This window comes from Triturus cristatus, chromosome 5_1 (assembly GCF_964204655.1).
Source record: "Triturus cristatus chromosome 5_1, aTriCri1.1, whole genome shotgun sequence".
In the NCBI taxonomy this organism is placed as follows: domain Eukaryota; kingdom Metazoa; phylum Chordata; class Amphibia; order Caudata; family Salamandridae; genus Triturus; species Triturus cristatus.
In genome coordinates this window covers 473,291,767-473,318,647 of record NC_140587.1, presented here as the reverse complement: position 1 = coordinate 473,318,647, position 26,881 = coordinate 473,291,767, and the positions used below count along the sequence as shown (strand labels likewise).

The 26,881-nt window shown below is 44.3% G+C and overlaps 1 protein-coding gene across 2 annotated transcripts in view; it reads right to left on the bottom strand.

The window, feature by feature from the left end:
* Positions 1-8,671: 8,671 nt before the first annotated feature.
* Positions 8,672-26,881, bottom strand: part of NBN (nibrin) — a 443,605-nt gene continuing 425,395 nt past the window's right edge. For both annotated transcript variants that reach the window (XM_085605307.1, XM_085605308.1), the window contains one exon: positions 8,672-9,829. In XM_085605307.1, the coding sequence (XP_085461433.1) occupies positions 9,796-9,829 (34 nt within the window). In that variant the 3' untranslated portion in view covers positions 8,672-9,795. The remainder of the gene's footprint in view (positions 9,830-26,881) is intronic.

Sequence of the window (26,881 nt, the reverse complement as noted above, 5' to 3'; positions counted from 1 at the left end):
AGGCCTCACTATCAAGGCCACCAAGTGCCAGATAGGGCAGAGTCAGGTTGTGTACCTGGGCCACCTTGTGGGTGGAGGCCAGGTTCAACCATTGCAGAGCAAAATCCAGACCATCATGGACTGGGTTGCTCCAACTACCCAGACTCAGGTGAGGGCCTGACTGGGTACTATAGAAGATTTGTCAAGGGGTATGGGTCCATAGTGACACCCCAGAATGACTTAACCTCTAAAAAGAAATGCCAAAAAAGGTTCAGTGGACAGTCAGCTGTCAAAAGGCATTTGATGACCTGAAGCAGGCCATGTGCACGGCTCCCATTCTGCAGAGTCCTGATTACTTCAAAATGTTAACTGTTCATTCAGATGCATCTGAGTTGGGGATAGGGGCTGTACTGTCACAACTGAATGATGGTCAGGATCAGACAGTAGCTTTTATTAGCAGAAGGCTGACCCCTAGAGAGAAACATTGGTCAGCCACTGAGAGGGAGGCCTTTGCTGTGGTTTGGGCTCTGAAGAAGTTGAGGCCATACTTGTTTGGCACTCACTTCATTGTTCAGACGGACCATAAGCCCCTCTTATGGCTAAAACAGATGAAAGGTGAAAACCCCAAACTTTTGAGGTGGCCCATTTCCCTACAGGGGATGGACTATACAGTGGAACATAGACCTGGGAGTAACCATGCCAATGCAGATGGACTCTCCAGACACTTCCACTCAGAACAATTAAGACCTAACTGGTCAAGATTAGTTTATTTTCCCTGCGTTTTGTTGTGTAGGAGATTAGGATCTGCTTCTTATGGTTACCCACACTTTTTGCTGATGTTTCGCTGTTTTTCGACTTTAGACTGGCTGGGGCCCTGCTATCCAGGACCCCAGCCTAGCTGCTTCCTCTAAATTGATTCCATGTACCTTAGGTACACTCCAGATTGGATTCTGGGGTACCCTTATAAGTCCCTAGTATATGGTACACAATGTACTCAGGGCATAGGTACCCCAGAGGCCTACCAGGGGCTGTAGCATGTATTATGCCACCCCTGGGAAGCCTTCCAAAATGACACCACAGGTCTGCTACTGCAGCCTGAGTGAGGTGGTGCATGCACCCCTTACTGAGATATAGGTTCACTATATCTCACCCTATCACTGCACATATAAACCTATCAGTCACCCCTATGGCAGGCCTTATCAATCCTGAAGGCAGGGTGCTTGGTTTTACGTGCTACACAGTGGAATCCATATCCGACCACCTCCTTCTTGAAGCTCCCAATGGAACCACCGATCAGGTTGGAAGAACGATTTGCAGTTTTAAATGTGTATTTAGTGCCATTGATGTGTTTAGGCTCAGATCCAAAAAAGAGCTATTTGATGGTGGGCCAAAACATCTTTGAACATTTACCCATATGCAGCCCACCAGCAGGAGAAGACTTGAGAAACATTTTGGTGTTCATTTCAATTTGGTGGTCAGACACTGCAAGTTTATTTCCCCAAATGCAAGACGCCCTGTCAACAAGTATGTTGCATCTTGAGTGTTAATAGCCAAATGTGAATTTGAGACATTTAATGAACTATTAAGCACCATTTAGTAAGGAGGTGTGTAAAAACATGAGAGACTGTTGGCAAGCAAAAAACGAATTAGACATTGCAAACTGCATGAAGAGGTCAAGGGGGTCATCAGATGTCCATGGTTGTGCAAGAAGCAAAAGGGAATTCAAACCAGCACTGTAAAGAGAAGGGCCTGGGAATGCAGAGGGTTGAAAAGTCTGCTATATATGTTGCTGAAGATGTAATGTAGCCATGTGTAGGAAAGTATTCCTTTTATGTCCTGATCCCACCCCCCACCCCCATTTGTTGACTGGTGGGGGTGGTTACTGATTCTGAAAGTGCCCTGGGCTCTGCTAACCAGGCTCAGAGCCAGTGCTCTGTCCTTAAAAGTTATATGGTAAATGGTATTGTTCTAATTGGCCAAGACAACCTCCCTGTAAGTCACTAGTATTTTGTAGGTCATGTAGGTTTAGAGACCCCACTGGAATTAAGGAACTTAAGTGTGCACTGCTGTGGTGTCTGGTGTCATTTTAAAGCCAGGCCTGCCTTGCAGGCTTGTTTTAAAATAAAACTATGCCCAAATTTGACTTTGGAGGGACAATATAAAAGATGTTTTATATGCCCTGGTAGGGAAAAACAACCAAAGTCATTTTCCCTATGTTAGTGCTGCTAGCCCCATAGGCTAACATGGGAAGGCTGTATTAAACTTTAGTAAAGTCTAACTTTTGATTGGAATTAGCTACCAATTTGATTCAAAGTATCAAATTGAAGATTACAACAAATCCAACAACTTGACGAGGCCAGATTTATTATAACTATAAATGGAAAGTAGTTTTGGAACTTACTATCCTGAGGTTTCCTAAAACAGACCTGTAGCAGCTTCTAATTTGTCAGCCTTTGACAGCCTGAGCCAGGCTGCTCCCTGAGTAGGTGTGAAGAGGCCTGGGGCTGAAACAATACAGCCAATTGATGGGAGGAGATTTGCTTCTTGGAGAAGTCAGTGAGAGGAAAGGGACTGGAGATAAGCTGGACTTCAAAGGCAGGAGAACAGATGTCACAGGACACAGGCCAACCCCCTCTTCCTTGATTCCCAGCCAGATGGGAGCCCCCTTAGTTAGATTAGGAGAGGCGCTGGAAAGGGAATGAAGTGAATTGCCAGCCACACATGTGGGTTGGATTAGCCAGACACACCCCAAGGAGAACATTTCTGCATGTTGATTTCTGGAGAACAATGCATTCTGGATCAAAAATATGCCACACTTCGCAAGAAGTAGTCATAGCAGATGGAGACAATTTACTCCTATTGGTTGGGGTGTCGCCCCTTTTTGCCAGCCCAGAATGGAGGATAAATATGGCAGAGCTGCAAGGGCTCCTTAGAATAGTGCCTGGAACAAAAGAAGAAGGACTGCCCTGTTGGTTGGATACTTGGACTGCACCACAGAAGGCTTGCTCTCAGTAGGACTGCTCATGCTGCACTCTCAAAGCTCCACAAAGAAAGGACTGTGTCTGACTCAAAGAAAAAGGAGTGTACTCCCTCAGCAGCAACAGGTACAAAAGTGCTGAAAGAAATCACCTGCAACAGACAAAGAGAGGACTACACTAGCTGACCAGCAACAACTAGATGTTCTTGGACTGTCCAGGTGCATTGTGGGAGATTGAGTACTAGACCCACAGAGGCAAACCAGAGCTTCTGAATCCTCTGCTGGTGCTGTTGGACACTTTCACCCCAAAGCAAACAACCAAAAAGAAGTTCTCAAAGTGTGGGAACTTTTGACAAAGTTTTGCTAAAAAGCTCCAGGAGAAGACAGTCAAGCTGCCGATACCGAGCTGTGACTTGGCATGACTGCACTGGCTTGTCTCGCTGAAAGCTCCGGAGCTCCTCACCGTCGACGCTGAGGACAAGGACTTCCAAAGGTTCACTGAGGGATCGCGCTGCAGCAAGCTGCCATGGTCGGAGCGAACTTCGTATTTGAGGAACCCGAGGGCTCAATATCGAGAGAAAAGCTCTAAGAAAAAAAGACTAAGTGGCTTATTTATGAGAGCCCTGCGTCACTTTTGCACCCCATAAAGTGGTACATTCGTGACGCAGGGCTCTCATGAAGATTTATGAAGCCACACAAAGCCATCCTACGTGGTTTTGAGTGGCCTCATAAATCATGAATAAGGCTATACAGCACATACTCTGTGCTTGGGATGCGTTCCATGGGTGTTGCGGTGGGTTTTCCCACCCAACACCCATGGAATTTGACGCTCTTCCAAACTCACAAAGTGATGTAAACCTGGGGAAGCGTCAAATCCATACGCCTCCCAAAGTGAGGCTTAACAAGGAGAAATATGTTAGGTTCTCCTTGTTTTTTCCTCTTTTCATGTTTGCTGCATTCTGCAACACACATAGAAAGAGGAAAACGCCTCCTAAGATTGTTTTTGTGCAGGAAGGCTTCCAAAATGGCGCCAGTGAAGGTAGAAAGGAATGCACCGTATTGCTTAAATACAGTAAATTCCTGCCATTTCCCTTTGGCATAGGGCAGCGCAGCAAGGTGCTTTGCTGCACTGCCCTACGCCAAAATGCCATAAATGAGGCCATACATGCAAAGGTAAACTTTTGACCAGGACCTAGCACTCAGCCTATCTGACCCGCTCCATCACAGTTGACCTAAACCTTTGACTTTGTACCCGTCCAGAGTGACCAGATAGCTGCAAGTGGAGCTTTATGCTTTTGGAGCTAGAATTCACACTTTAAATCAAAACTTTAAAAATACATATCTCTAGTTCCCTACATTGAATGTTTGACGTTTTGGCATCATTTTAAAGATAAAAAATATTCTCTATTTATATAAATTGTGTTGGGTTTTATTGTGTTATGCCTTTTACTTATTTACTGTTTTGTTGAGATTAAAGGCTTTACACATACCAGTCTCCTAAATTAGGCCTGACGTCTCATTGCCAAGCTACAAAGGGTTGAGCAAGTATTAATTTATTGAGACTTGATTGGACGTTATTAGCGATTGTGGTATTATAATTAGCTGAAGATACAAACCCTCACCTACTAATCATCCACTTTCTGACACCATGCATAACCTGTGTCCATCACTGAAGAATGAGAGCAACACATGTGAGCATTAGGTAATTTTGCTAATATATGCAGGCAAGGTTATAGGAAGGTGGTGGTGTTGGAGAATAAAGAATTAAAGGATGTCATGGAGAATATGATACGAAGGGGCACATTTACAAGGGGTTAACGCCATCAGAATGTCACTTTTTTCAGAAGTTCTGGTGGGAGTAAGTCCTTTGCCTTAGTTACGGGGAGGTGTTAAGCCACTTAACGTGGCTAAATGTTGCCTTGTAAATAATGCACTTATTCACGCAGCACTTAGCATGAAAGGGGCATTCAATGGGTGTTGCAGTAGGCATTCCGCTGCAACACCCATTGCTTTTTGACGCTGCCCCATATTTACAAGGTATGGGGCGGCGCCACAAATATCGCCAGGGAATACTGGTCTTAAGATGGCGATAAGAGGAGAAATTAAACATCTCTCCTCATATTTGGCTCTTTCCATGTGTGCTGCATTCTGCAACACACGTAGAAACAGCAAATCGCCTGTAAAGATTGTTCATGTGCAGGAGGGTGGCCCTTCCTGCACATAAACAATCACCCCTGCAGCACAGGCACTCTTGCAACATGGCACAAGGGTGCCTACACTGGTGCTAGGCAGCTTCTTTAGCGCCAGCGCTTGGGGAAACACAGGGATGCGATGCATTCTTGTAAATAGGGTGCATCCCTGCGTTTTGAAACTGACGGAGCAAGGTGTTACCAAATTTGGTGTAAAACCGCGCTCCAACAGTTTCCAGTAAATATGCCCCTAAGAGCAAGAATAAATGAGAATGTGTTGGGGTGCAAGGACTCTGGTGTATTATGTCAGTGACGGGATGCTCTTCCATTGTTGATTGACTTTCACTCAAGAATCACAGTTATATCCAATCGAGTGTTATTTAGAGTATGGAGCTGCAAGAGTTTGATGCAATCCCACATACGTCTGAAGAGGTTGTTACAGAAACCCATAATTGTACCGAATAAGTTCTTTGACGCTCCAAATTTAGAAGTAGGCGTGTAAGTTTCAGGCATCACTATTTAAGAAAAAATTGTGTATTGTACTAATACTGAAAAAATTGCAGATTTATAGATAGAATAACCGATAGTTTGTACTACCTGTTGTGTACTTATCTAGATTTTGTAACGCCATTTCGTTTTTTGATATATCCACTTTTCACAACCTAACTTTGCATGTGAGCAGCACTGTACAGCAAACTGACAGTGTGGGGAAGGTACTAAACTTTATCAAAGCATAGTTTTTGTATTGAAAGAGCACCCTTCCAGTACAAAACCTATGTTAGACATCAAGCACACACACACTGCAAAATGGGTGTTTGCATTGGCACAAGGCAGCCAAAGTGTGCCAGGCAGAAAGAGCTCCAATCTTAGTAGATATCATGCTGTCCTGCTCTCAGCCTTTGAGGCAACACAACACAATACAGCACCTTTGGTTGCTGCATTGAGCTGTGTGTATATTTGTAAATCAGTCCCAAAGTTCTTAATTGCTGTTGAAAGTGAGATCCTTGCTCTATATTACAATTCGAGGCTCAAGGGGGTTTAGCTACGTGTTCAGTATCTCTCTAAACTCCAGGTGATTTATGGCAACCTGTATCATTTCTGGGAGTAAATGCCATAGTTTGGAAAGTTGGATGGACAAGAGTTAAGCACCAATAGTTTTATGCTTTTATAGCTGAGTATTTAGTATTAAGGCTAATCCAATGCTAATGCCCTCTTGTGGGAGTAAATCTTGAGTTTGTTCTGTAAAAATATTGGTCCTTTTTAGTTTATTACATTGTGAGTTACACACAGTACTCTGAAAGTATGTCTTCTGGCAACAGGCACAAAGTGCAGAGTCTTCCGAGCAGGTGAGATGTGGTTGCCAATTTTAAGGTGCAGAACGTAGCCGTGTCGCTACATTTTGAATTCTGTGGAGGGGTCTCACTGTCGATATTAGTGATTCAAGGTATAGTCCATTGGCATTAGCCTGATGTAATAAGATGAGTGAGGTGGTTGACTGGACTTTCTACTGGAATCCAAGTTGAAGGAAGATCTGTTGGGAGTGTCCTCATTGGGTGAAATGTGGCTTTGGCAAATAGACTTGTGTGATCATTAACAGGGTTGTGAATGCAAAATAATTCTTTAGTTCCTAACTCAGAGGAGGTTGTTGGCAGCATTCCTAGTTCTTCTGGTGACTTTGTTAGTGGGTTGTGATGTTTCCACTCCTCACATATTTGAATTTCTGATTGTGAGGCACTGAGTTTGAGATGGCTCACCATCATCCCATGGTGACTGTCATCTACGTTTGAGAGCAGACAGTGTATTGTCAGACTAGTTGTTGCATGTTTAGCTGAAAGAACTGATGAGTTCAGACGGTGGTTTGGTATAAACATGAAACAAAAGAGTGAAATAATAGGTCCTTGTGGAACTCCTTTCTAGATGCTATAAGGCTTGGATAACAATGGGGGATAGAGATGATGCTTCACTTTTCTTTATGGTGGGAGTTGATCCAGTGAAGAATGTCTCCAATTACACCTTTTACACATTTCATTTATCCTCTCAGTAAGATTTTTATGATGTAAGGTGTTGAATGTTGCCGATAGGAAACAAAGAAAATCAGTGCTGCCACTTCTTTTATTCACTGTCATTTTTAAGTTGCCCTTAGTGGAGATCAGGGTGGATTCAGTGACTCTTCCTGGTCGGGTGCCTGTTTGGTCTTGAGATAGGAATGAGTTTTCCTCCAGGTGTTTTGAGGTCAGGGAGAAGGCAACCCTTTCTATCAGTTTGTGAAGGAATGATCTGCTAAAAATGGGCCTGCAGCTGTTGGGACAAACCTATTCTTCTTAAGTAGCAGAAGTACCGATTGTATGGGTGGTGTTTTGAGTTCTGAACAACACCTGCTTGTTTATGGGCTTACTAATATTCAGTATTGGGGCTGCTGCTAAGGCTGAAAAAAACTGAATATCATTGGGGGCAAAGTTCTGAGAGTGTGCTGGCTGAATTACTTGATCTCACTAGCTCATGGAATTCAGTGATGGGAAGTTACTTGAAGGAGGGCAGAGTGGGTGTGTATTCTCCAGTGAACTTTCTTTGTGGGGTTGTAGAAATTGTAGGCGTTTTCTTCCTTTTATTCAATATATGTTCATTCAGTGTTTTGACTTTAGGGATTGTTAACATTTTTTTTCCAATTTTCCCTAAATCCGATAATGTTTTTCCCTGCCTCCATTGGTTCCTATGAGACTGCCTTGCAGTACTAGTGAAATCATGTGCAGTGTGTGATGCTGTTTTTGTACTGTTGCGTTGCAGTAGATATGGGGGTAACTTTAGTCAAAAGCAACTGGCTTACTCTTTTGTAGGTATGATTTTATATGTGCATTTGCCTTCATGTGCCCTTCTTAATTTTTCCCTTGCTGCAGCACCCACCGTAATGTTAAAAATGCACTGATTGCATTTCCCATGCGGTGCCTGCCACATGGTGCAGGGAAATGAAGGGGGGGCACCATAGGTGCCCACCCACGTGCACAAACAACCAGCCCCTGCACAAGGGGGGCCCGTTGTACATCCCTGCCAGCCTTTCCATGGCGGTTGAATCCCCATGGAATGGCCGGTGGGGATGAAGCATCCTAATCTGGCAGACGGTGCCTGCTAGGCATTGCCAACATTCTGTGGATGTGGGGCGGTCTGACAGGCAAGCCTAACGATTGCTGCTGTCGGACCCGTGGCAGATGGGCTTTCCATCCGCGACGCACACCACCCCCCATCACAATGTGGTGGGCGGAAATTGGCCTTACAATGGCGGTGAACACGCCACCGGCAGCATGCCGGTGGCCGGTTTACCGCCATCGTAATCAGGCCCTACATGTCAAACCCATTACTAAAAGCGTGCATTATTTCTCTGAGGAACTCCAGCGACAGCTTAAACTATCCATGCAGATTTTTATTGCACAAGGTAAAGGTAAAGGAAAAATCTGGTAATATTACATATTTAGAATGTATGTTTCAAAGTAATGCTATGCAACTGAAATAAGAAAGAAACTGGAGAATAATGTTACAACATTTTAAAGATGTTTAATTAAACAACAATGCACAATTATTTTCGCCATCCAACAGAAGCTGAAAAAAATAAATAAGAATTGAGTTTGTTGTCTGGAATGGTCATGCATTTCCTCAGGTGTGTTCTTTGTGTGTTCATGGCCGTGAATGAAATGGTATCCGTGACAAGGTGTTTCTTTAATGGACTTGGAATGTGAATGACTGAGATTGAATAACTGTGGGTGATTTATTTGTAACGAGTATGTTTGTGAGTGTGATAGCAAATGAGTATTTTGCTGTATGAAAGTGAGTTGTGTTGTAGGATTATTTGACAAAACACACCTGGGTCTAATTGTGTTTGGCACAAGGTTAAGAAATTGGGAGACTGTACGACTCTATGTCTTAAGTATTCCTTTGTATTAGTTGGTTGCAATGCGTATGCGGATGCTTCTAAAAGCTGGCAAGAGTTTGTTTGAGGTTGTGCACCTGGGTGTTTCAACACTAGTTGGCTGTCTGACTAGAGGGTGTCACTGTGATTCCATGTGGCGTTTGCTTCAGAGTAAAACTGTGGCTCTTTATGCAAGTAGGTTTGTGTGGGAGTAGTTATGCTACATCACATGATGGAGAGGTTCTGTGTTACCATAAATAGATGGTTATTGATGACTGACCAAGAGACACCTTTTGTCATGACCCCATCTCAATGAAGTAGGCTAACATAGACAATCTGGCTTCGAAGAGCCTCGAAGAAACAGGAGCAAAACCCATTTTAAGACTGTTGACCTCTCTTGCCTAATCTAATGTAAAGCAAATGACCAATTTTATTGATTTACTGATACTGTAACCATATAGGGGTTCGGTTTAAATAAATAGTGCAGAGAAAAGAAGCTGTACGGAAGGCTAGTATGTACTAGGTAGACAAATATGAAGGAGGCGCCAATAAAAGTACATTTTATATACAAAGTTACAGTTTTGTACAATGAACATTGATGTATTAGTGGTTTCGCTTTTACTCTCATCAACCAATTCAACATGAAGCCTCTAAATTTGAGTACATGGCAATGAACCCAAATGAAGGCAGGAATTCCATTTTCATCCAAGGTCTGATGGGAGTGATGATTTGCCTTATCCTCCCTTGCCCTCTCATCTTCGTTTCTTGTTGGATTTGGGATTGTACCTGCAAGTAAGAGAACACAGTGGAATTAGGAAGATATGTCTAGGCTGTTCGGTTTTCCAGGTAAAACAATCATTCTTTCGTCCAATTTAACTTTCTCTCTGTGCCTTCACTGTTGTCCTTTCTTTTGTCCCGTTGTTTCCAAGCAGGTATTTGTTTTATGCAACGCTAGCTAGACCTGAAGGTATCAGAGCGCTTTACATATGATGAGATAACGTTTATAAGAAGTACATGAGCGGATTCATAAGAGTCATAGCTGAACAAAACAGCATTAAGTGGTTATAAAGTCACACAAGTAAGGACGCATCGAGGATTGGCATCGGGATAGAATAGAAGACTGAAAGAGTCATGAATCCGTCTTGAAGGAACTAGTCCAAGAGGGAAACGTAGAACAGATTGTATGGTTGTTGTAGTGGCTGTTGAGGAGTAGAAATGTAAGGTCCCGTGGACATGGGCTTTTATCCTTCCTGACCGACCACATGGTGGTATTGCATTGTAACTCACTATAGAGGACAATACTGTTTGATAGATGCACTCTCTTTGAGATATATATCTAAAACACGGATAATGGCACTATAACAGGAGAGACAGCATTTAACAATGAGTATAGCCGCAGTGCAGTAATTCTATAAGAACATTTCAACCACAGAGAGTGGCATGTTCTACATTAACTAGCGATAACCAGAAACATTGGAATGTTGATTCGGAAGGCCAATATAATCCATTGCAAATCAGACAGCAGTCAGCAACCCCTGGTATGTAGCAAATACCCAAGTCCTGCACATCCTTTGGCTGCAAACAGATTGGAGTTGGCCACAGGGCCAGGCCCTGTGGCCAAGCCCCAGTGACCGGTCAACTCCCTGCAGACGTACAATACCCCACAGATCCCTACCCCATGTTAGTGTTTTTCTTTTCTTTTTTTATGGTCCCATGGGACTCCTGTGAAAGTACAGTGCAGCTGTGTTGGCTCCAGATGGACTGTGGCAACCTAAATTTGATTTCGTCCCAGGTGGGATCCCTCTGGGACCCCCTGGGCAAGGGATCAGTGGTCAGGATAATCCCACCCTGCCCACGTATATGTTTTTACATAATTTTTAGGACTCAGAGACGAGTCCCTGAGGCCTCTATGGGTGGCCACAACATTTCACTTCGTGTTGCAACCAGCAAATCACAGCTCTCAGTCGCAGCCTATCAGAATACCTACTGTTTTGTATCACAGGACTCCTGCAAAAGTCCGATGGGAGTCCCGTTGTGCTAGATGTCACTATTTTGTTAAACTTAAGTTCTCTTTGACGTCTGAATAGATTTACATCAAATTACAAAAAGTAACCTTTCTGGGTAAAGATATAGCTGGGGGAAAATTTGTTTTCGGACCCCCTCATTTCTTGCTATGGCGGGGGGTACAGCGGCGGACAGAAAGTCCGTCCGCCGCTTTTCCGCCGGCCGGGCGGAAAAGGCAGACAATATGGTGGTGGTGCCTTGCAGGCACCGCAATCCATATTAGCATGCATGCGGTGTGTATGCCTTTCCATGGCGGAGACTCCGCCATGGAAAGGCATAAGATAAATGGCTTTGGGGGCCCGTTGCAGGCCCCCGAGGGGGGTGGGAGGTGGATGGCTGCATTTGGGGGTACCCACTGTACCCCCCTTCATTGGCATGCACAAGGTGGCAGGCACCGCGTGGTGCCTGTCACGTTGTGCATGTCAATGTAAAAGGTGCGGGATGCGACCGCCAGGGTGGCAGTCGCATCCTAATTGGCATAGCGGGACCGCCGCACCTCTGGCAGTCGGTCTCGTTTACCATTACGGTGTCCGCCCGCCATCGTAATGGGGCCCAAGGTGTATATATATATATATATATATATATATTACCTACTGGCGGTCACCAGTAGGTAGTTATAGTTAGGACCACGTTTCCATAGGAAAACCTCAACATTCTATTTTGAATAACTTTGGCGCCGGTCGACGAATCCTCGCGAATTTCTCAAAATAGGTGGGGCGCTACGCTCCGCTCCTACCCTGAAAGTCTCGGGGGGATTCGTCAAGCGGGGGCTGAGATAAAAGGGGGGTCCCAAAACGCGTTTTTCCCATGCATTTTTCCATAGGACCTTTAGAACGAGCTACAGCCCGAACGGCTGAACAGAATCACTAGAAATTTGGCAGAGAGGTAGTCCCTAGGTCAAGGAAGTGCCTTTTGTAGGTTTGGTGTAAATCTGTTCAGTAGATTCTGAGAAAATAGCCTTTAAATCAATATATATATCTGAGCCCGCTTACGGTACGCTTACCGTACGCTTACCGTACGCTTACCGTAAGCTTACGGTGGCGTGCGCGAGCGCGATTCTGATTGGCTCTTAGATCTTAGTAAACATTCGAATCGGCCGAAACCAGGAAGCGGCGTCCGCCATTTTGTCTCTCGCACTGAGTGTTGTTTATCAAACATGATGGCCAAAAACATGTTACGGGGCTGTTTTGACAACTCCCTCCCACATAGTCATGTTGAGGGAGTCCCCAAACATCCCCCAAGAGTAAAAACGGTTTTATTTTTTTTTCGGCAATTTCGCGGGGTACGCTTACCGTACGCTTACCGTACGCTTACCGTAAGCTTACCGTACGCTTACGGTAAAAAAATAAAAATAAAAAAAACACTATCCACACTTACCCCACCCCCTGTGCTTTGGTGGCCGCAGGCCACCAAATGTGCAGGGCTTATTAATAGAGAAAAAAAACGTAATTTTGGCAACATGAAATTATAAAATCGAAATAAAAAAAACACTATCCACATTGACCTCACCCCCTGTGCTTTTGGTGGCCGAAGGCCACCAAATGTACAGGGCTTATTAAAGTTGATAAAAACCGTGCACGGAACGAACTGCGTTAAGTGGGCGCGCACGCCACAAATGGCGTAAAGTAACTTAGCATTTAAAAAACCGTACAAATTCACTGAAAAAACCATAGGTTTCACACACGTTATAATTAGGAAATAGCATTTAAAAAACCTTGCTAATTCACTGAAAAAACCATAGGTTTCACACATGTTATAGTTAGCTGGACATTTTACTGATAAAAAACCAATGAAATTCCCCCGTTATAGTTACTGTAGGCAACTATAACTCACGCGACCGTAATCCTCTGCTGATGACATATGTGTCTTTATGAAAAAAAAATATTTGTAATATATGTATAGCTAAAATTTAATGGAAGAAGATATGGGCAAATAAGTGTCTAAATACAGTATTAGCATCAGCAGAGGATTGCGGTCGCGTGAGTTATAGTTGCCTACAGTAACTATAACGGGGGAATTTCATTGGTTTTTTATCAGTAAAATGTCCAGCTAACTATAACATGTGTGAAACCTATGGTTTTTTCAGTGAATTAGCAAGGTTTTTTAAATGCTATTTCCTAACTATAACGTGTGTGAAACCTATGGTTTTTTCAGTGAATATATATATATATATATATATCTCCAGGTTTCACCCAATCTGCCAAAACTCAGGACGGGTGCCTTCTCCTGCAAACGTGAGGGTGAATCACGTACAATACTCCAGCTCCAAAAACAGGCACACAGCTAATTAGAGCAAATGCATTTCGGCGCACTGCCTTCTTCAGTGCTCATTTCAAATGCCGTCAAAGTTACACAAGTTTAAATTGCTTCACGGGTGAATTTATTGGAGGAGTGCATGGAATAAACAACAACGAAGGACTGACAGAGTTCTTGGTGCAAATACCGATGTTATGGCAGCCATGTCTGCATGCACATCCATTACTTCAAACCTTTCAGTAATCATTTCGTTTTGCCATTATTAGTAAGTCCTTATAGTCTTTCATAGACAATGCAGCATTTGATCTTGCATAGAATAAAACGAAACTTTTTTTCAATGTACCTTGCATGCAGACATCTCCTTGCAGTCCTTTAGTAAATTAACAGCCTCCGTGTCCCACAAAGCCTTGAGCCATATTGACAGTCTCTCTGTCCCTCGTATATATATATATATATTCACTGGAAAAAACCCATAGGTTTTACAGACGTTATAGTTAGGAATTAGCATTTAAAAAACTCAGAAATTCACTGAAAAACCCATAGGTTTCAGGGACGTTAGTTAGTTGGACATTTGACTCATAAAAAAACAGAGAAATTCGCCTGTTATAGTTAGTTGAGCTAACTATAACTCGAGCGCCCGCAATGCACTGGTGATGACATCACATATTACATCATTCATGACATGGTCAGTGACATCACTGATGACATCACTGATGACATCACTGATGACATCATCCAGTGAATGTGTGTTTCTGTAAAGGTTAAATATTTTTCATATATATCTATGCCAAAGTATATTGAAGCAAGAGTGAATTTACAAGTCCCTGAATCGATTATTTAGTAGGTGCGTGACTGACTGTATAAGTGAGTGATTGAACATGTGTTACTGAATGTATGGGTTAGTGACTAAACTGTGTGAAAGTCTGTATTAGTGTCTCAGTTGGTGAGTAGCTACATGAGTGTCTATATGGGTTATTGATTTGTTGTCTGAGTATCTGTATGATTGCCTGAGTGCCTGTGTGGGTGGGTGGGGGGGGGGGGGTGTGACTCTGTGCATACATGTCTGAGTGGGTGATTCACTGGTTGTATGGATTCAAAAGTACATCTTGGAAGGGCTGTATGGGTGAGGTAGTGTGTGTATGGGTGTGTTGGTGAGTGAATGAATGTCTCACTGGTATATGTGTGAGTAACTACATATGTTTTAAGGCAGTATATGTGAGTGTTGGAGTATATAAATGACTATACGTGAGAGTAAGTTATTTTAAGGAGTGGGTGTATAAAAGAGTGTCTGCTTGTATCAGTGATTGTATAAGACAGTAAATATGTGTTAGTATCTGCATAAATAAGTGATGTGGTGTGTGTATAAATAACACAGTTGGTGTGTATAACTGTATACATGAGTAAATGGGTATGTGATTGATTATTTGCATGACTGACTAGGTGTGTGAGTAACTCTATGGATGAGTGGCAGACTGTGACTGTATGTATAGGTGTATGAGTGCATATTGTAGTACTGTATTGATGAGTAACTGCATATATAAGTGAGTGAATGTGAGTGTAGACCTAGGAAATAGTAGGTGGTATGTAGTATCTGGCATTGTTGGATGTATGGTTTCAAAAATAGTAATCTGTATTTTAGAGTGCGTGTATCAAAGTTTATATTAGGCCATCCGTATGTGCATCAGATTATCAGGTGGATGATGTCATCAGTGATGTCATTTGAGTTGTCATCAGTGATGTCATCAGTGATGTCACTGACCATGTCATGAGTGATGTAATATGTGATGTCATCACCAGTGCTTTGCGGGCGCGCGAGTTATAGTTAGCTCAACTAACTATAACGGGCGAATTTCTCTGGTTTTATATGAGTCAAATGTCCAACTAATTATAACGTCCCTGAAACCTATGGTTTTTTCAGTGAATTTCAAAGTTTTTTTTAAATATATATAAAACCTATATTTTTTCTATTTTTTTTGTAATATTTTGGAACTCTATTATCCTTTTTTTTGTTGAAAAATATGTAATGTTTTATATCTTAAAAAAAGTATGTATATCGTTTTTTTTCTTTTTTAGAAATCTGAAGTCCCGTACCGGTAGTGTACCAAGCTCCATCAGCACCCGAATCCTATCCGCCATATTGCTAAACTCGCCAGCTGCTACTTGGTATGCGACGGGTACGCAGTATCAAGCCACGCCTTACGTCATGTACGTATGGGGTCACGCCCGCTGCGCGTTGCATATGCGACGAGTGCACACTGCCAGCCCCTGTTACGTCATAGACGTATGGTGTCGTTCCGAGAACGCCATTCCCTCATTTTTTTTTCCGTCTCAAAACTATATCTAAATAAGATTAAAGTGTATATGAGAACAAGCGATAATCTAAAATATTTTAAACATTTATATATTTCTAACTGTAATAAACGTGTATTATGGTAATATTTTCTCAAAATCGCGTCGGGTGCAGCCTCCTTACGTGATCGGTGTGCAATTGCCATGTGACCTTAAAGAAAAGCATTTGATTGGTTCATAACATTTCCCATTGTAACAGTTGGAGTACCCCACCCATTTTAGCCATTCTCTCTACAGCGTTTGATGAGAGACTCCTCTTATGCTTACAGAGCTTTTTTGAAAACTTTTTGCTATGTACACATATCTGACACTACACACAACATGCAACCATCATCTTCATCAATATTCATGCTCTGTAAAGTAGCCTTCCACCTGTGACAGCCATGCATCTAAAAGCTACATAACAGAACTTTTCCCCACTGCCAGAGGTAACATGGTTGCATACGCTGTCCACAGCACAATGTAATGTGGTACAGCCCAGGGGCAGTATCATGCATAGATAATGAACACACGGACACAGATAGATAGTGGAAGTGGGTACGGGCACGTGCGCTCGACTCCTTTTCATTACCAGGGTCACATATCCATTGACGTCTGTGCTGAATGCATGTGGGGTGAGTGTAAACCAGCCCTCAGGGAATGGTTGCTGCTAGCATCAACTACAACAGTAATCATTGGATCACACACACAGATTCAGTAAAAAAAGGGTCAATAGTTTGTGCTGCAGTAAGGTAGGGACACTAGATGTGAAATAATACAGAAAAGATTCTATCGTAAAAGAACCATAACTTGTGGTATACTAAGCTACAGGCAGGTAATCTGAAATAATACACAAAAAGATTGTATCATAAAGGGTCCATCAGGTCTAGTGCACTTAGATAGCCACATCAAAAGCATTCAGCATGTGCACAGCCAGCGATGATGCGTGCTGCGGGCGGGCCGTACTAGGAGCAATGTCTGTTGCCTACAACACTACATCATCTGCAATAGCGACTCAATCTGAATTGTAAACACTGCTGTCTGCAGTGTAGGCCAGAGAGCGGTCAGCAAGTGCCCACAGCCACGTGACGCTGACTTGAGCTGTCATGTTTGCTGTTACCAAAGCAACACAAACCGTGTGCGGACCCTGTGATGATGTGTATGCGTGGGGCGGACAGAGCGCACTGGAGCAATGTCTGTTGCCTACAACACTACATCATCTGCAATAGCGACTTGATCAGAATTGTAAACACTGCTGTCTGCAGTGTAGGCCAGAGAGCGGTCAGCAAGGGCCCACAGCCACGTGGCGTTGACTTGAGCTGCCCAGTTTGCCGTACGCGAAGCCTCAAAAACCGTGTGCGGACCCTGTGATGATGCGTATGTGTGGTGCGGACAAAGCGCACTGGAGCAATGACTTTTGCCTACAGGACTGCGTCATCTACAATAGCGACTCGATCTGAATTCTGAACACTGCTGTCTGCAGTGTAAATTGAAGGCAGTAGTGAGCACAGCCTTCCATTTATACTTTTTCTCACTTCCTCTTCACAAAATACAACAACATAAATTACACAAAACTCTGCAATAAATAAATCAAAACAATTCGAATTGCGATCTCTGCTGTCCACTGTGTAGACTGTTATTCAGTGTTCTTTACCACTACCAAGAAGAAATTGGTCATTGTACTAGACCTATAAGTCATCTTAAAAAACTTCTTCAAGCAAGTATACTAAAAGGCTATTGTGTATATTTCAATAGACGTTGTAGTTAGTTGCCTACTGGATTCTGTAATTAAACAATCTCCACTCAATCTGAATTGTGAGCCCTGCTGACCGCAGTGTAGGCCAGAGGCAGTGGTCATTAACGCCTCACAGCCACGTGTCGCTGGATTCGGAAGCACGCAGTTGGGTGCACCTGATTGGAGGGGGTACACACAAATCATCACAAACTTTAACTTCTGCCATTCTCAATCACAGAATCAAGACCCCGTTTCACTGTTCCGACCTGCTGTACCACGGTGTACTCCACCGACTGCAGTCAGCAAAGCCCAATAATCATGTGCAGCAGTTAGCTACGGAAGCACAGAGTCCGATGCACCTCAACGGAGGGAGTTCTGTCAAAACCAAGCAGCAAGTAATATCGGACATCGTCCATTCTGGGATCATGACACCGTTCCACTGTTGGGACCTAGAGTTGCTTGCACCTGGTCGCAGGGAGTACCTTCATCTCCACTCTCAGATGCAGTTCTAACATCGTCCATTGTGGGATCAAGACCCCGTTCCACTGTTCGGACCTGCTGTACTGCAAAGTACTCCACCGACTGCAGTTACCCAACCCCAATAATCATGTGCAGCACTTAGCTACGGAAGCACAGAGTCTAATGCACCTCAATGGAGAGAGTTCTGTGAAAACCAAGCAGCATGTAATATCGTACATCGTCCATTTTGGGATCAAGACACCGTTCCACTGTTGGGACGTAGAGTTGGTTGCACCTGTTCGAAGGGAGTACCTTCATCTCCACTCTCAGATGCAGTTCTAACATCGTACATTGTCGGATCAAGACCCCGTTTCACTCTTCGGACCTGCTGTACCGTGGTGTACTCCAGTGACTGCAGTCAGCCAAGCCCAATGATCGTGTGCAGCACTTAGCTACGGAAGCACAGAGTCTGATGCATGTCAACGGAGGGACTTCTGTGAAAACCAACAAGCAGCAGGTAATATCAGACATCGTCCATTCTGGGATCAAGCCACTGTTCCACTGTTGGGACCTAGAGTTGGTTACACCTGGTCGAAGGGAGTACCTTCATCTGCACTCTCAGATGCAGTTCTAACATCGTCCATTCTGGGATCAAGACCCCGTTCCACTGTTCGGACCTGCTGTACCGCGGTGTACTCCAGCGACTGCAGTCAGCCAAGCCCAATGATCATGCACAGCAATTAGCTACGGAAGCACAGAGTCTGATGCACCTCAACGGAGGGAGTTCTGTGAAAACCAAGCAGCAGGTAATATCGGACATCGTCCATTCTGGGATCAAGACACCGTTCCACTGTTGGGACCTAGAGTTGCTTGCACCTGGTCTAAGGGAGTACCTTCATCTCCACTCTCAGATACAGTTATAACATCGTCCATTGCGGGATCAAGACACCCTTCCACTGTTGGGACCTAGAGTTGGTTACAGCTGGTCGAAAGGAGTACCTTCATCTGCACTCTCAGATGCAGTTCTACATCGTCCATTGTGGGATCAAGACACCGTTCCACTGTTGGTACCTGTTGGACTACTGTGTTAGTAGTATACAGAGCACTCCACGGTGCTGGGCCTCAGGCTGGGCGCTCTCTGCCTGTGTCGCGGTAGCCAGCGTTGATCTCAGGAGCCTTCCCAGCTCGCAGACCTCGGCCCAGGAGCTTCCGCCGGCACGTGATGGGCCCTCTTTTACAAATGACGGTTTCTGGGTAGCAGCAGGCTGAGAGCATTATTCCCGCAGCCACCTTCGCTCACAGCGTCAGCCTCATGGCGGTGTAAGCTGCGCAGACTTGACAGACATGTTCGCCATTCCGGAAGAGAACCACACCCAGAAAAAAGTACCTTTTATTCATACCTCTACGCTAGCCTTGTGTACGCCGAGCCAGCCCACTACGCTAAAGATTTGGGGAGGGAGGGGGCACGTAAGCGCTATGTTTTTGTAATCTTCCCTACTGACTGTACTATCATGGTTGCGTCCACTGTCGACTTCACTCAATAGACCATCAGTGTATGTTGACATGTACATGTCTGTGCTCTGCATACTCAAGTCTGTCCGGCACATCCCCTCAACACTTTGCATTGTATACTTTTATATTCGAGAATCACTTGCCACCTTCGCACATACTTTGCTCTCATCTCTCCCCGCATTCTGCATTGTGTGGCAGAGGTGCTATGCCATGTTTGGTTTTTGTACATCGCTAGCCACGGTTCCCACAGTGCGTAGTGTTGTTGTGTCTGCTAGGTGTACATGTTGTTTGTCATGTTATATGTGATTATATAAGGTAGCGAGTTTATTCACGAGCAGTGGTTTCTCCCATTTACATATCGCTGTCTTAAAGAGGATACCAAATTTTTCTCACAGGTGAAAAGTGGGACCACAATGGCAATCATTCATTACTATGCAAGAATGTCCAACTGCACAACGCTTCTAAGCTTACAACCCCCAATCTTGCGTGCTTTCTTAAAAGCATGCCAACTCCCACAATCAGACCAACATTCACACAGCTGTCTAACGGCAGTTATCTGGTTCTTAATAACATGGACTGCTACGCAATGTGAGCTGGCATACCGTATGTCCTTACTGTTTCAAACCGGATAACTTCCTCTGGCAATCTCTATTCCCATTTATCACACACTTGTATCCAAATCCAGAATGGCTCTACAAGCCTCTAACTCTCCTATTGGTTGGTACACACCGCTGTCGCGGGAAGGAAAAAAATTCATTTTGTTAATTAACCCTCACACACCCTATTGGTGTCATGCTTCATCACTGGGTTCACCCAGACTCCTAAAGGTCTGGGTGGGCTCAACGGTCTTTCAGGGAGCTCTTAGAAGATAAAGGCCAGGGGGGTTTTAAAGATTAAAAATCCTATTGCTTCCCCAGGTATCCCTTTATTCGCGGGGATGCAATGGATATTCAAAAAATTGAAAAAATGGGTCTCTTCGGAGTTGATGGTTCTAAGACCCTAAAGGTTAGCGAACATGTTTCAGCCCACCTGAAATTGCCAAAAATGGTCAAGTGCTTTCGTCAGGGCTCAAAAAGAGTGTTCCCTCCCTGGTTTTTAAGAATTAGGACGTTGGCCTATAATTCAAATATTTTAAGGTGCAGATAGCTGTTCCCTTCCCGAACACCAAAAATATCGATGTTAATCACAAGAATCTTTCTTTAAAAGACATGCATCACAGTGAGGAGAATACTTATCCTCCTTCCTTCTGTATCATATTCATTATTTTTTCAGTAAATCGAGCGACTGGTACTAAATACCTTATTCCTACCTAACTACGGAATCATCCACTCTAATTGAGTTGCCAAGGTATGGCTTCACATAGCGACTTGCTTTAAATATTCTATCTCCACTGAACCACTTAATTTTGAGGTTCCCATGTATGCTGCTGCAGACTTACCGCTCATTTTACTTGTTTTTAAATGGAGGCTCTGCGCCCTCCTTTAGCCTTGATAAACCACATGAATGGGAGTGCTTTAATCCTTGCTATCACTCCTTAGGGCACAACCTGAATATTAAGGATTCCCTCCTGAGACGCCCCATATACCCGCAGATATTCCTGCAAATTTTTATCTGGGTAAGCATGACCACCTCTAAATTGAACACTCAGTCATTTTTACATACCCTGACACACTACTTACTTTCTCTAAAATTAAACTCTTAGGCTGCATACCCCTACTGTCCTGAAGAAGACCCGCCGCGACGCTTATTAAAATTTGCGCAACACAAGGGGTCGAAACGTCGACACATCCTACATGTCTACACAACGCTTCAGATCAGAGCTTACTATAATATGGATCGTGAAGCAAATGTGAAAAATCATAATGACTCAAATATAAATTGAACCCTTCCCTATTCATTGTACATTTACTTTTGTCTTATGTAGTGTACTGTATATATTATCTATCACCATATGTCACTTCTTCATCACAAGTCACCCATACTTTGTTCTATGTATCTCGTCAGCCTAAAATACATAAAATATATGTTATTTCTTTAAATTGCTATTTGAATCTTCTTACTGGTGTGTGTCACTCCCCTTGCTTTGCTCATTCTATGTTACATGAAATGTATATACGTGGTGAACACTCCAAAGAAATTGAGTAATCCCGACAGAACCATTGTTTCTACATATTACGTATACCCAGGTTCTGAGGGACACCGGGTCACCCCATTATTTTTCTAAATAGTTCCTAAATAAGACATACACATTGAGATATTTTAGAGCTCGGGACAGAAAAAGTGACAATATACATTTACTGACACGCGCCAGAAATAAATTGATTTCACTGGAATATAGCAGGGCGTGTGAGAACGATGATCCTACCTCTGAAATTCCACATTTCAGGAGAGATGCAGTCAACCTTTACACAGAATTCTCTGAGTAAACAAGGAGCCCTAGCTGCAGTGTGAATTTGTAATACCTTCTGATCATAAACTACCACATCACGTCTCCTCTCTCTGCTCACAGGAAGCAGAGGCAGGCAGCCTCCCTCTCCTCCACTAAGCCAATCACAATGCTGCAATGGCAGCGTTGTGATTAGCTGGGACGCCGACTGCACAGGCGTTTATGGGGAGGCCGTTTTCTCCATGTAGGCTGCATTCAGCCTACATGGAGAAAACAGGAGAGTGTGCATGACTGGTTTGGTCGGCCCACAACATTGGGCTAGCCACTCCTCCCCAACCCGCCCACCTGCCCCCCCCAACCAAACCCTTCTTCTGCTTTCTCGCAGTGCAAGAAGCAGAAACATAAAATGGTATTTATACAGTTTTATGTTTCTGCTTCTCGCACTGTGAGAAAGCAGTAAGGCGATGCTCCTCTGCCCACGTGGAGGAGCTGCCCCTGGGGAGGTTAAACCCGGGTATAGTTCTACCTGCAAACAGGTTTAATTCATACCTAGTAAATGTCCTGGTAATGGGGAAAACATGCTGGGACTCGTGCAATATTTCACTTCCATCTCACGTTATTCCCATTACAGGGTAATTTATTTAGAACTTCATGGTAATGGTGGTGTCATACAGCACGGTACTGCCAATTGATAGAGTGGAGTTACTATCCTGCATTAATATGCAACTATTGTAGTTAACTACCCCAAAGTGGAGAGACGTTTCTTGCAAGCTCTCAAGAGGCTGCAATGAGAGCTGATCAGTAGCTTACTGGAATCCTGGGAAACATCCCGAAAACCATTACCACTTTCCTTAGATTCTTCTGCAAAGTTACCCCTCTATAGAAACAGTTTTAGATTCTTGAATCTGCTATGACTCACATGATTAGTCCACCTGGAGCTGATCAGGTGGCTGATACCAACACAGTTATTTTTGGATGGTAAATAACAAAAGAAACAATCTCATATTTAAGTGCAATACATTTTGACAAAACAGAACAAAAAACTCACTTAGAGTTCAAATGATGAAATGTGCAGCAAAAACGAAGTAAAAGAAACTAAGTAGGACAAGCATTATACATTGGTTGGAGAAATGTCATTGTAAGTGGATCCACAATGCTCAATTCTCCTAATACATAGCCAATGGTAGAAGCCACAAGCAGCTCTGATCCAGAGAAGCTGCCATCAGGGATTTTACTTACTGTTTTCCTGGCCTCCCTCCACAGACAAACTGTAGTTTGAATAACACATTTTCCAAGCACGACCTGTGTCAAAGATGCAGAGGAAAATCCACCACTCCTCAGTCCTGCTGCAAAAAGTCAACCTTCTGCTGGCCAAGGGTGTCACTGCGCCAATGCCAGCTTCAGAAAGAGGGAGTTGTGCTATTCATGCTACCTTCTTGTACCGAAGAAAGATGGAGGCCTTAGACCCATACTGACCTCCACCCATTGAATGCCATTCTGCATAAAGAAAATTCAAAATGCTCTACCTGCCTCAGATTTTTTATTCTCTGGGCCAATGAGACTGGATGGTTTCCCTGGATTTGTAGGACATGCATTTTCACACACCTGTCCTGCTGTCCTACAGTTGTTATCTGTGGATCAGGGTTTGTGCCCCACTTCGGCCTTTTGAGTGCTCACAGAAGTGATGGCAGTGAACACTGTCCACCTTAGGAGGATGGGGGAACATGTGTTCTTGTATCTCGATGGCTGGCTGCTCAAGATGGGCTTGCCGCAGTTAGTTGTAAACCACTTCCAGATGAAGCATTCCAGATCCTACAAGAGAACGTCGCGTGTCAACCCCACTGAGCACTGGAGTTTCCTCCAGGAAAGTTAGTGGGAGATTGCAAAAAATGATTTGATCTACACACACTACACACAGAAAAAATCTGTTCCATACAATTCTTTATTCTTTGAATCTTTATTTTCTTCTCTTCATGGTAGCCAATGCGTTTCGTCCTATTAAAGAACTTCTTCAGGGCTCATCAGTCATGTTCCAATGAGTGTTCCCTCTTCTCAAGTAGAGCAGACCTTATGGTCCTTCTTCTGTGTCCCTACAGTATTGGGATCAACCGTCTAAAGGACGCACTTGTCTTTTTGTGCCCCTATGGAATTCCGATCATAAGAGGGCAGCTTCAGGAGCTTTGCATCCTCAGTCTGCAGTCTTTAGTCAAGATGGTATTATAGGGTAGGTTCCTTGAACAGTATACGGTCAATGTTGACCCATGTCTCTTAAAAAGTATCCCGAGCACGGCGTCCTTCTCTCTATGTCCAACACCGCCAAGTTACTGGGAGATGCATTTTGACTGTGATGGGACATGGGTCTCCGTTATGCATTCCCATCACTGCCTTGAGTTCTGAGGGAATTCAGGGCAGACAGGCCCCACTTGATCTTATTATTCCCAGATTGGGGCAGGAGAATAGGTACCCAAAGGTCGTAAGCATGAGCATTTTCCCACAGATCAGTCTACTACGTTGGGAGGTCCTTCTGTATTAGCAAATCGACAGGGTCCTGCACCAGAGTCTCCACAACCTACACCTTCATGTGTGGATAGTGAGCAGCAGCAGTTAAGTGTGCTTGATCTTCTGGCAACAGTAGTTGATGTCATTCTTGTAGCCTGATGCCCTTCAAAAAAGAAAATCTGTGCTGGGCATTGGGAGAATTTCAGTGCTTGGTGTGGGACTAATCCCTCCGACGTTCTGCAGGCCAAACATTTGGATTTATTGTTGTTTGTCATATCATTGGCCAAGACTGAAAATACAACTTCACAGAGTGCATGATCCACGTAGCAGAATAGATGGCAGTCAACTTCCTGAAACTCAAAATGGATAAAAATGAAGTCCTAAACCTCGGAATCAAAAACTCCACCTGGTGGTCATCAGAGCTCGTACCTGCCCCACCACCCACCAACAACGCATGCAACCTGGGGATCATATTAGATGACAAACTCAACATGGCTGCTCATCAACATGGCTGCTCCTCCTGCTTCCACATGCTATGCATCCTCAAAAAAAATCTAAAGATGAATTCCAAAGAGCACCAGGAGAACTGTCACTCAGGCCGTAATCATCAGCAGACTTGACTATGGTAACGCACTCTACGCTGAAATCGCCAAACATCTCTTCCACCATCTTAAGACCATCCAGAACGCCGCTGCCAGACTTGTCCTGACCCTTTCCCAACATACCCACATCACGCCTCACCTCAGAGACCTCCACTGGCTGTCAATACACAAACAATGCCAATTCAAATTTCTCACACATGCATATAATGCAGTGCACAACATCGGACCATCACATCTCGACTCCTGCTCCACGTCCACCAGCCTACCAGACATCTACGCTCTGCCGCTCTGTCGCACACACACAAACTGCGCATCCGCAGAAGCAGATCAGGAGAGTTAGCCTTTTCATACCTTGCACCCAAAGCATGGAACAACCTCCATATTCACCTTAGGGCCTCCTCCTCGCTTATGAAATTCAGTAAGAAGCTCTTCAATTAAATTCCTGCAGTCCACCTTCACACCAGCTCCAGCGCCTGGATAACCCTTTGGTGATTAGCCGTGCTATACAAATCCAGTTAACATAACAAGGCCTAGCAGTGGGCAGAGTTAAGGGTTATCTATCGGCTCTTTCAGCCTATTTGGGTTTACCTGATAAACCCTCGCTATTTAAATCACCTGTTGTTATGTATTTTTATCAAAGGTCGAACTCACATGTTTGCCCCAACGCTGTTTGTCATCCCACAATGAGATTTGTGGTTAGTATTGGCATTTCTTATGTGCACTCCCTTTGAGATGATGCACAACTGCTCACTGTGACTACTGAGACTCAAAACAGTTTACCTGTGTGCCGTGTGAGTAAACTTTAGGTGCTCGGCGCAGCCGTCCTACACCACTTTCTTCCCAGTCAAATTGGTGCTGAGGATCCGGGCAGGCTTCTTATTCAAAGATGAGACATCTTTTCTCATCAGCCAATCTATTACTCTGCCAACATTGTGTGCAACACCTTCCCCTTCGAGAGTGGAGGAGAGGCTCCATAGGCTCAAATCTTTAAAGGCTTCGAGTTTCTACAGCGACTACATGAAAGAACATTGTGCAGATGATCAGCTCTTTGTGGGATTCTCTGTTGCAAAGAAAAGGAAGGAGGTACAGAGAAGACCCTGTCGAGATTGAAAGTACTCTGCAACAAAATCTGCTACACGCTGGCCAAGAACCAATCCCCCTGAAAGTCTTCATTCCACCATAACCTCAACCACTACAATGGCATTGCAAGGGGTAGCCAGTTCAGCACATCTGCCAGGCTGCGATGTAGACGTCGGTGCACATAGTCACAAAATACTACTGCCTTGACAGCCAAGTACGATGGGAGGGCAATTTTGCCTCCTTGGTCTGGCAAGACGTCCTTGTCTGACTCAACTTCTCAGATCGTCCGCCTCTGTGGTATCTGTTCTAACAATGAGGATTCTGCAATTAGAAGAATACATCAGAAGAGCAAGTTACATACCTTCTGTAGCGCTCTTTCTGGTGGATACTCTAACTGCAGATTTCTCACTGCCCATCCACCTGCCCGTTACGGGGAATGGTCTTCTAAATACTATATTAATAAGATACCAAGTTAGAGTATGGCACACTATCACCTACAATCAGTTTGAAATGCTCTGCTACTGAGGACACAGAAGAAGAAAGGAACTAACATAAGCAAGCAAGGATGACGCGTAAATGGGGGGGCGTGGCCAACCGGCTAATATGGCGGACGCCAGAGCTTGAGGCTCCGACCGTTACCCCCGACAACTCCTGCCAGTTCTCCTGTGGAGGGGCAGCCCTAGCCTGTGGGGCGCTGGTCGGGTGTGGGGCGACGGCGGGGACGATCCCTGAGATCCGGGAGCTGTGGGGAGCCGCTCCCGGGCGGGGCCGGCGAGAAGAGGGCGCGCGTGGCTGCCGGCGCGGCGGAGCTGACCGCTGGAGGCTGAAGCGAAGCCGGAAGCCGGCTCGAGGACGAGCCGGGCGAGCGGAGGACTGTGAGCCTAGCGACCAGCGCGCCTCCGTGAGATTGCTGCGGG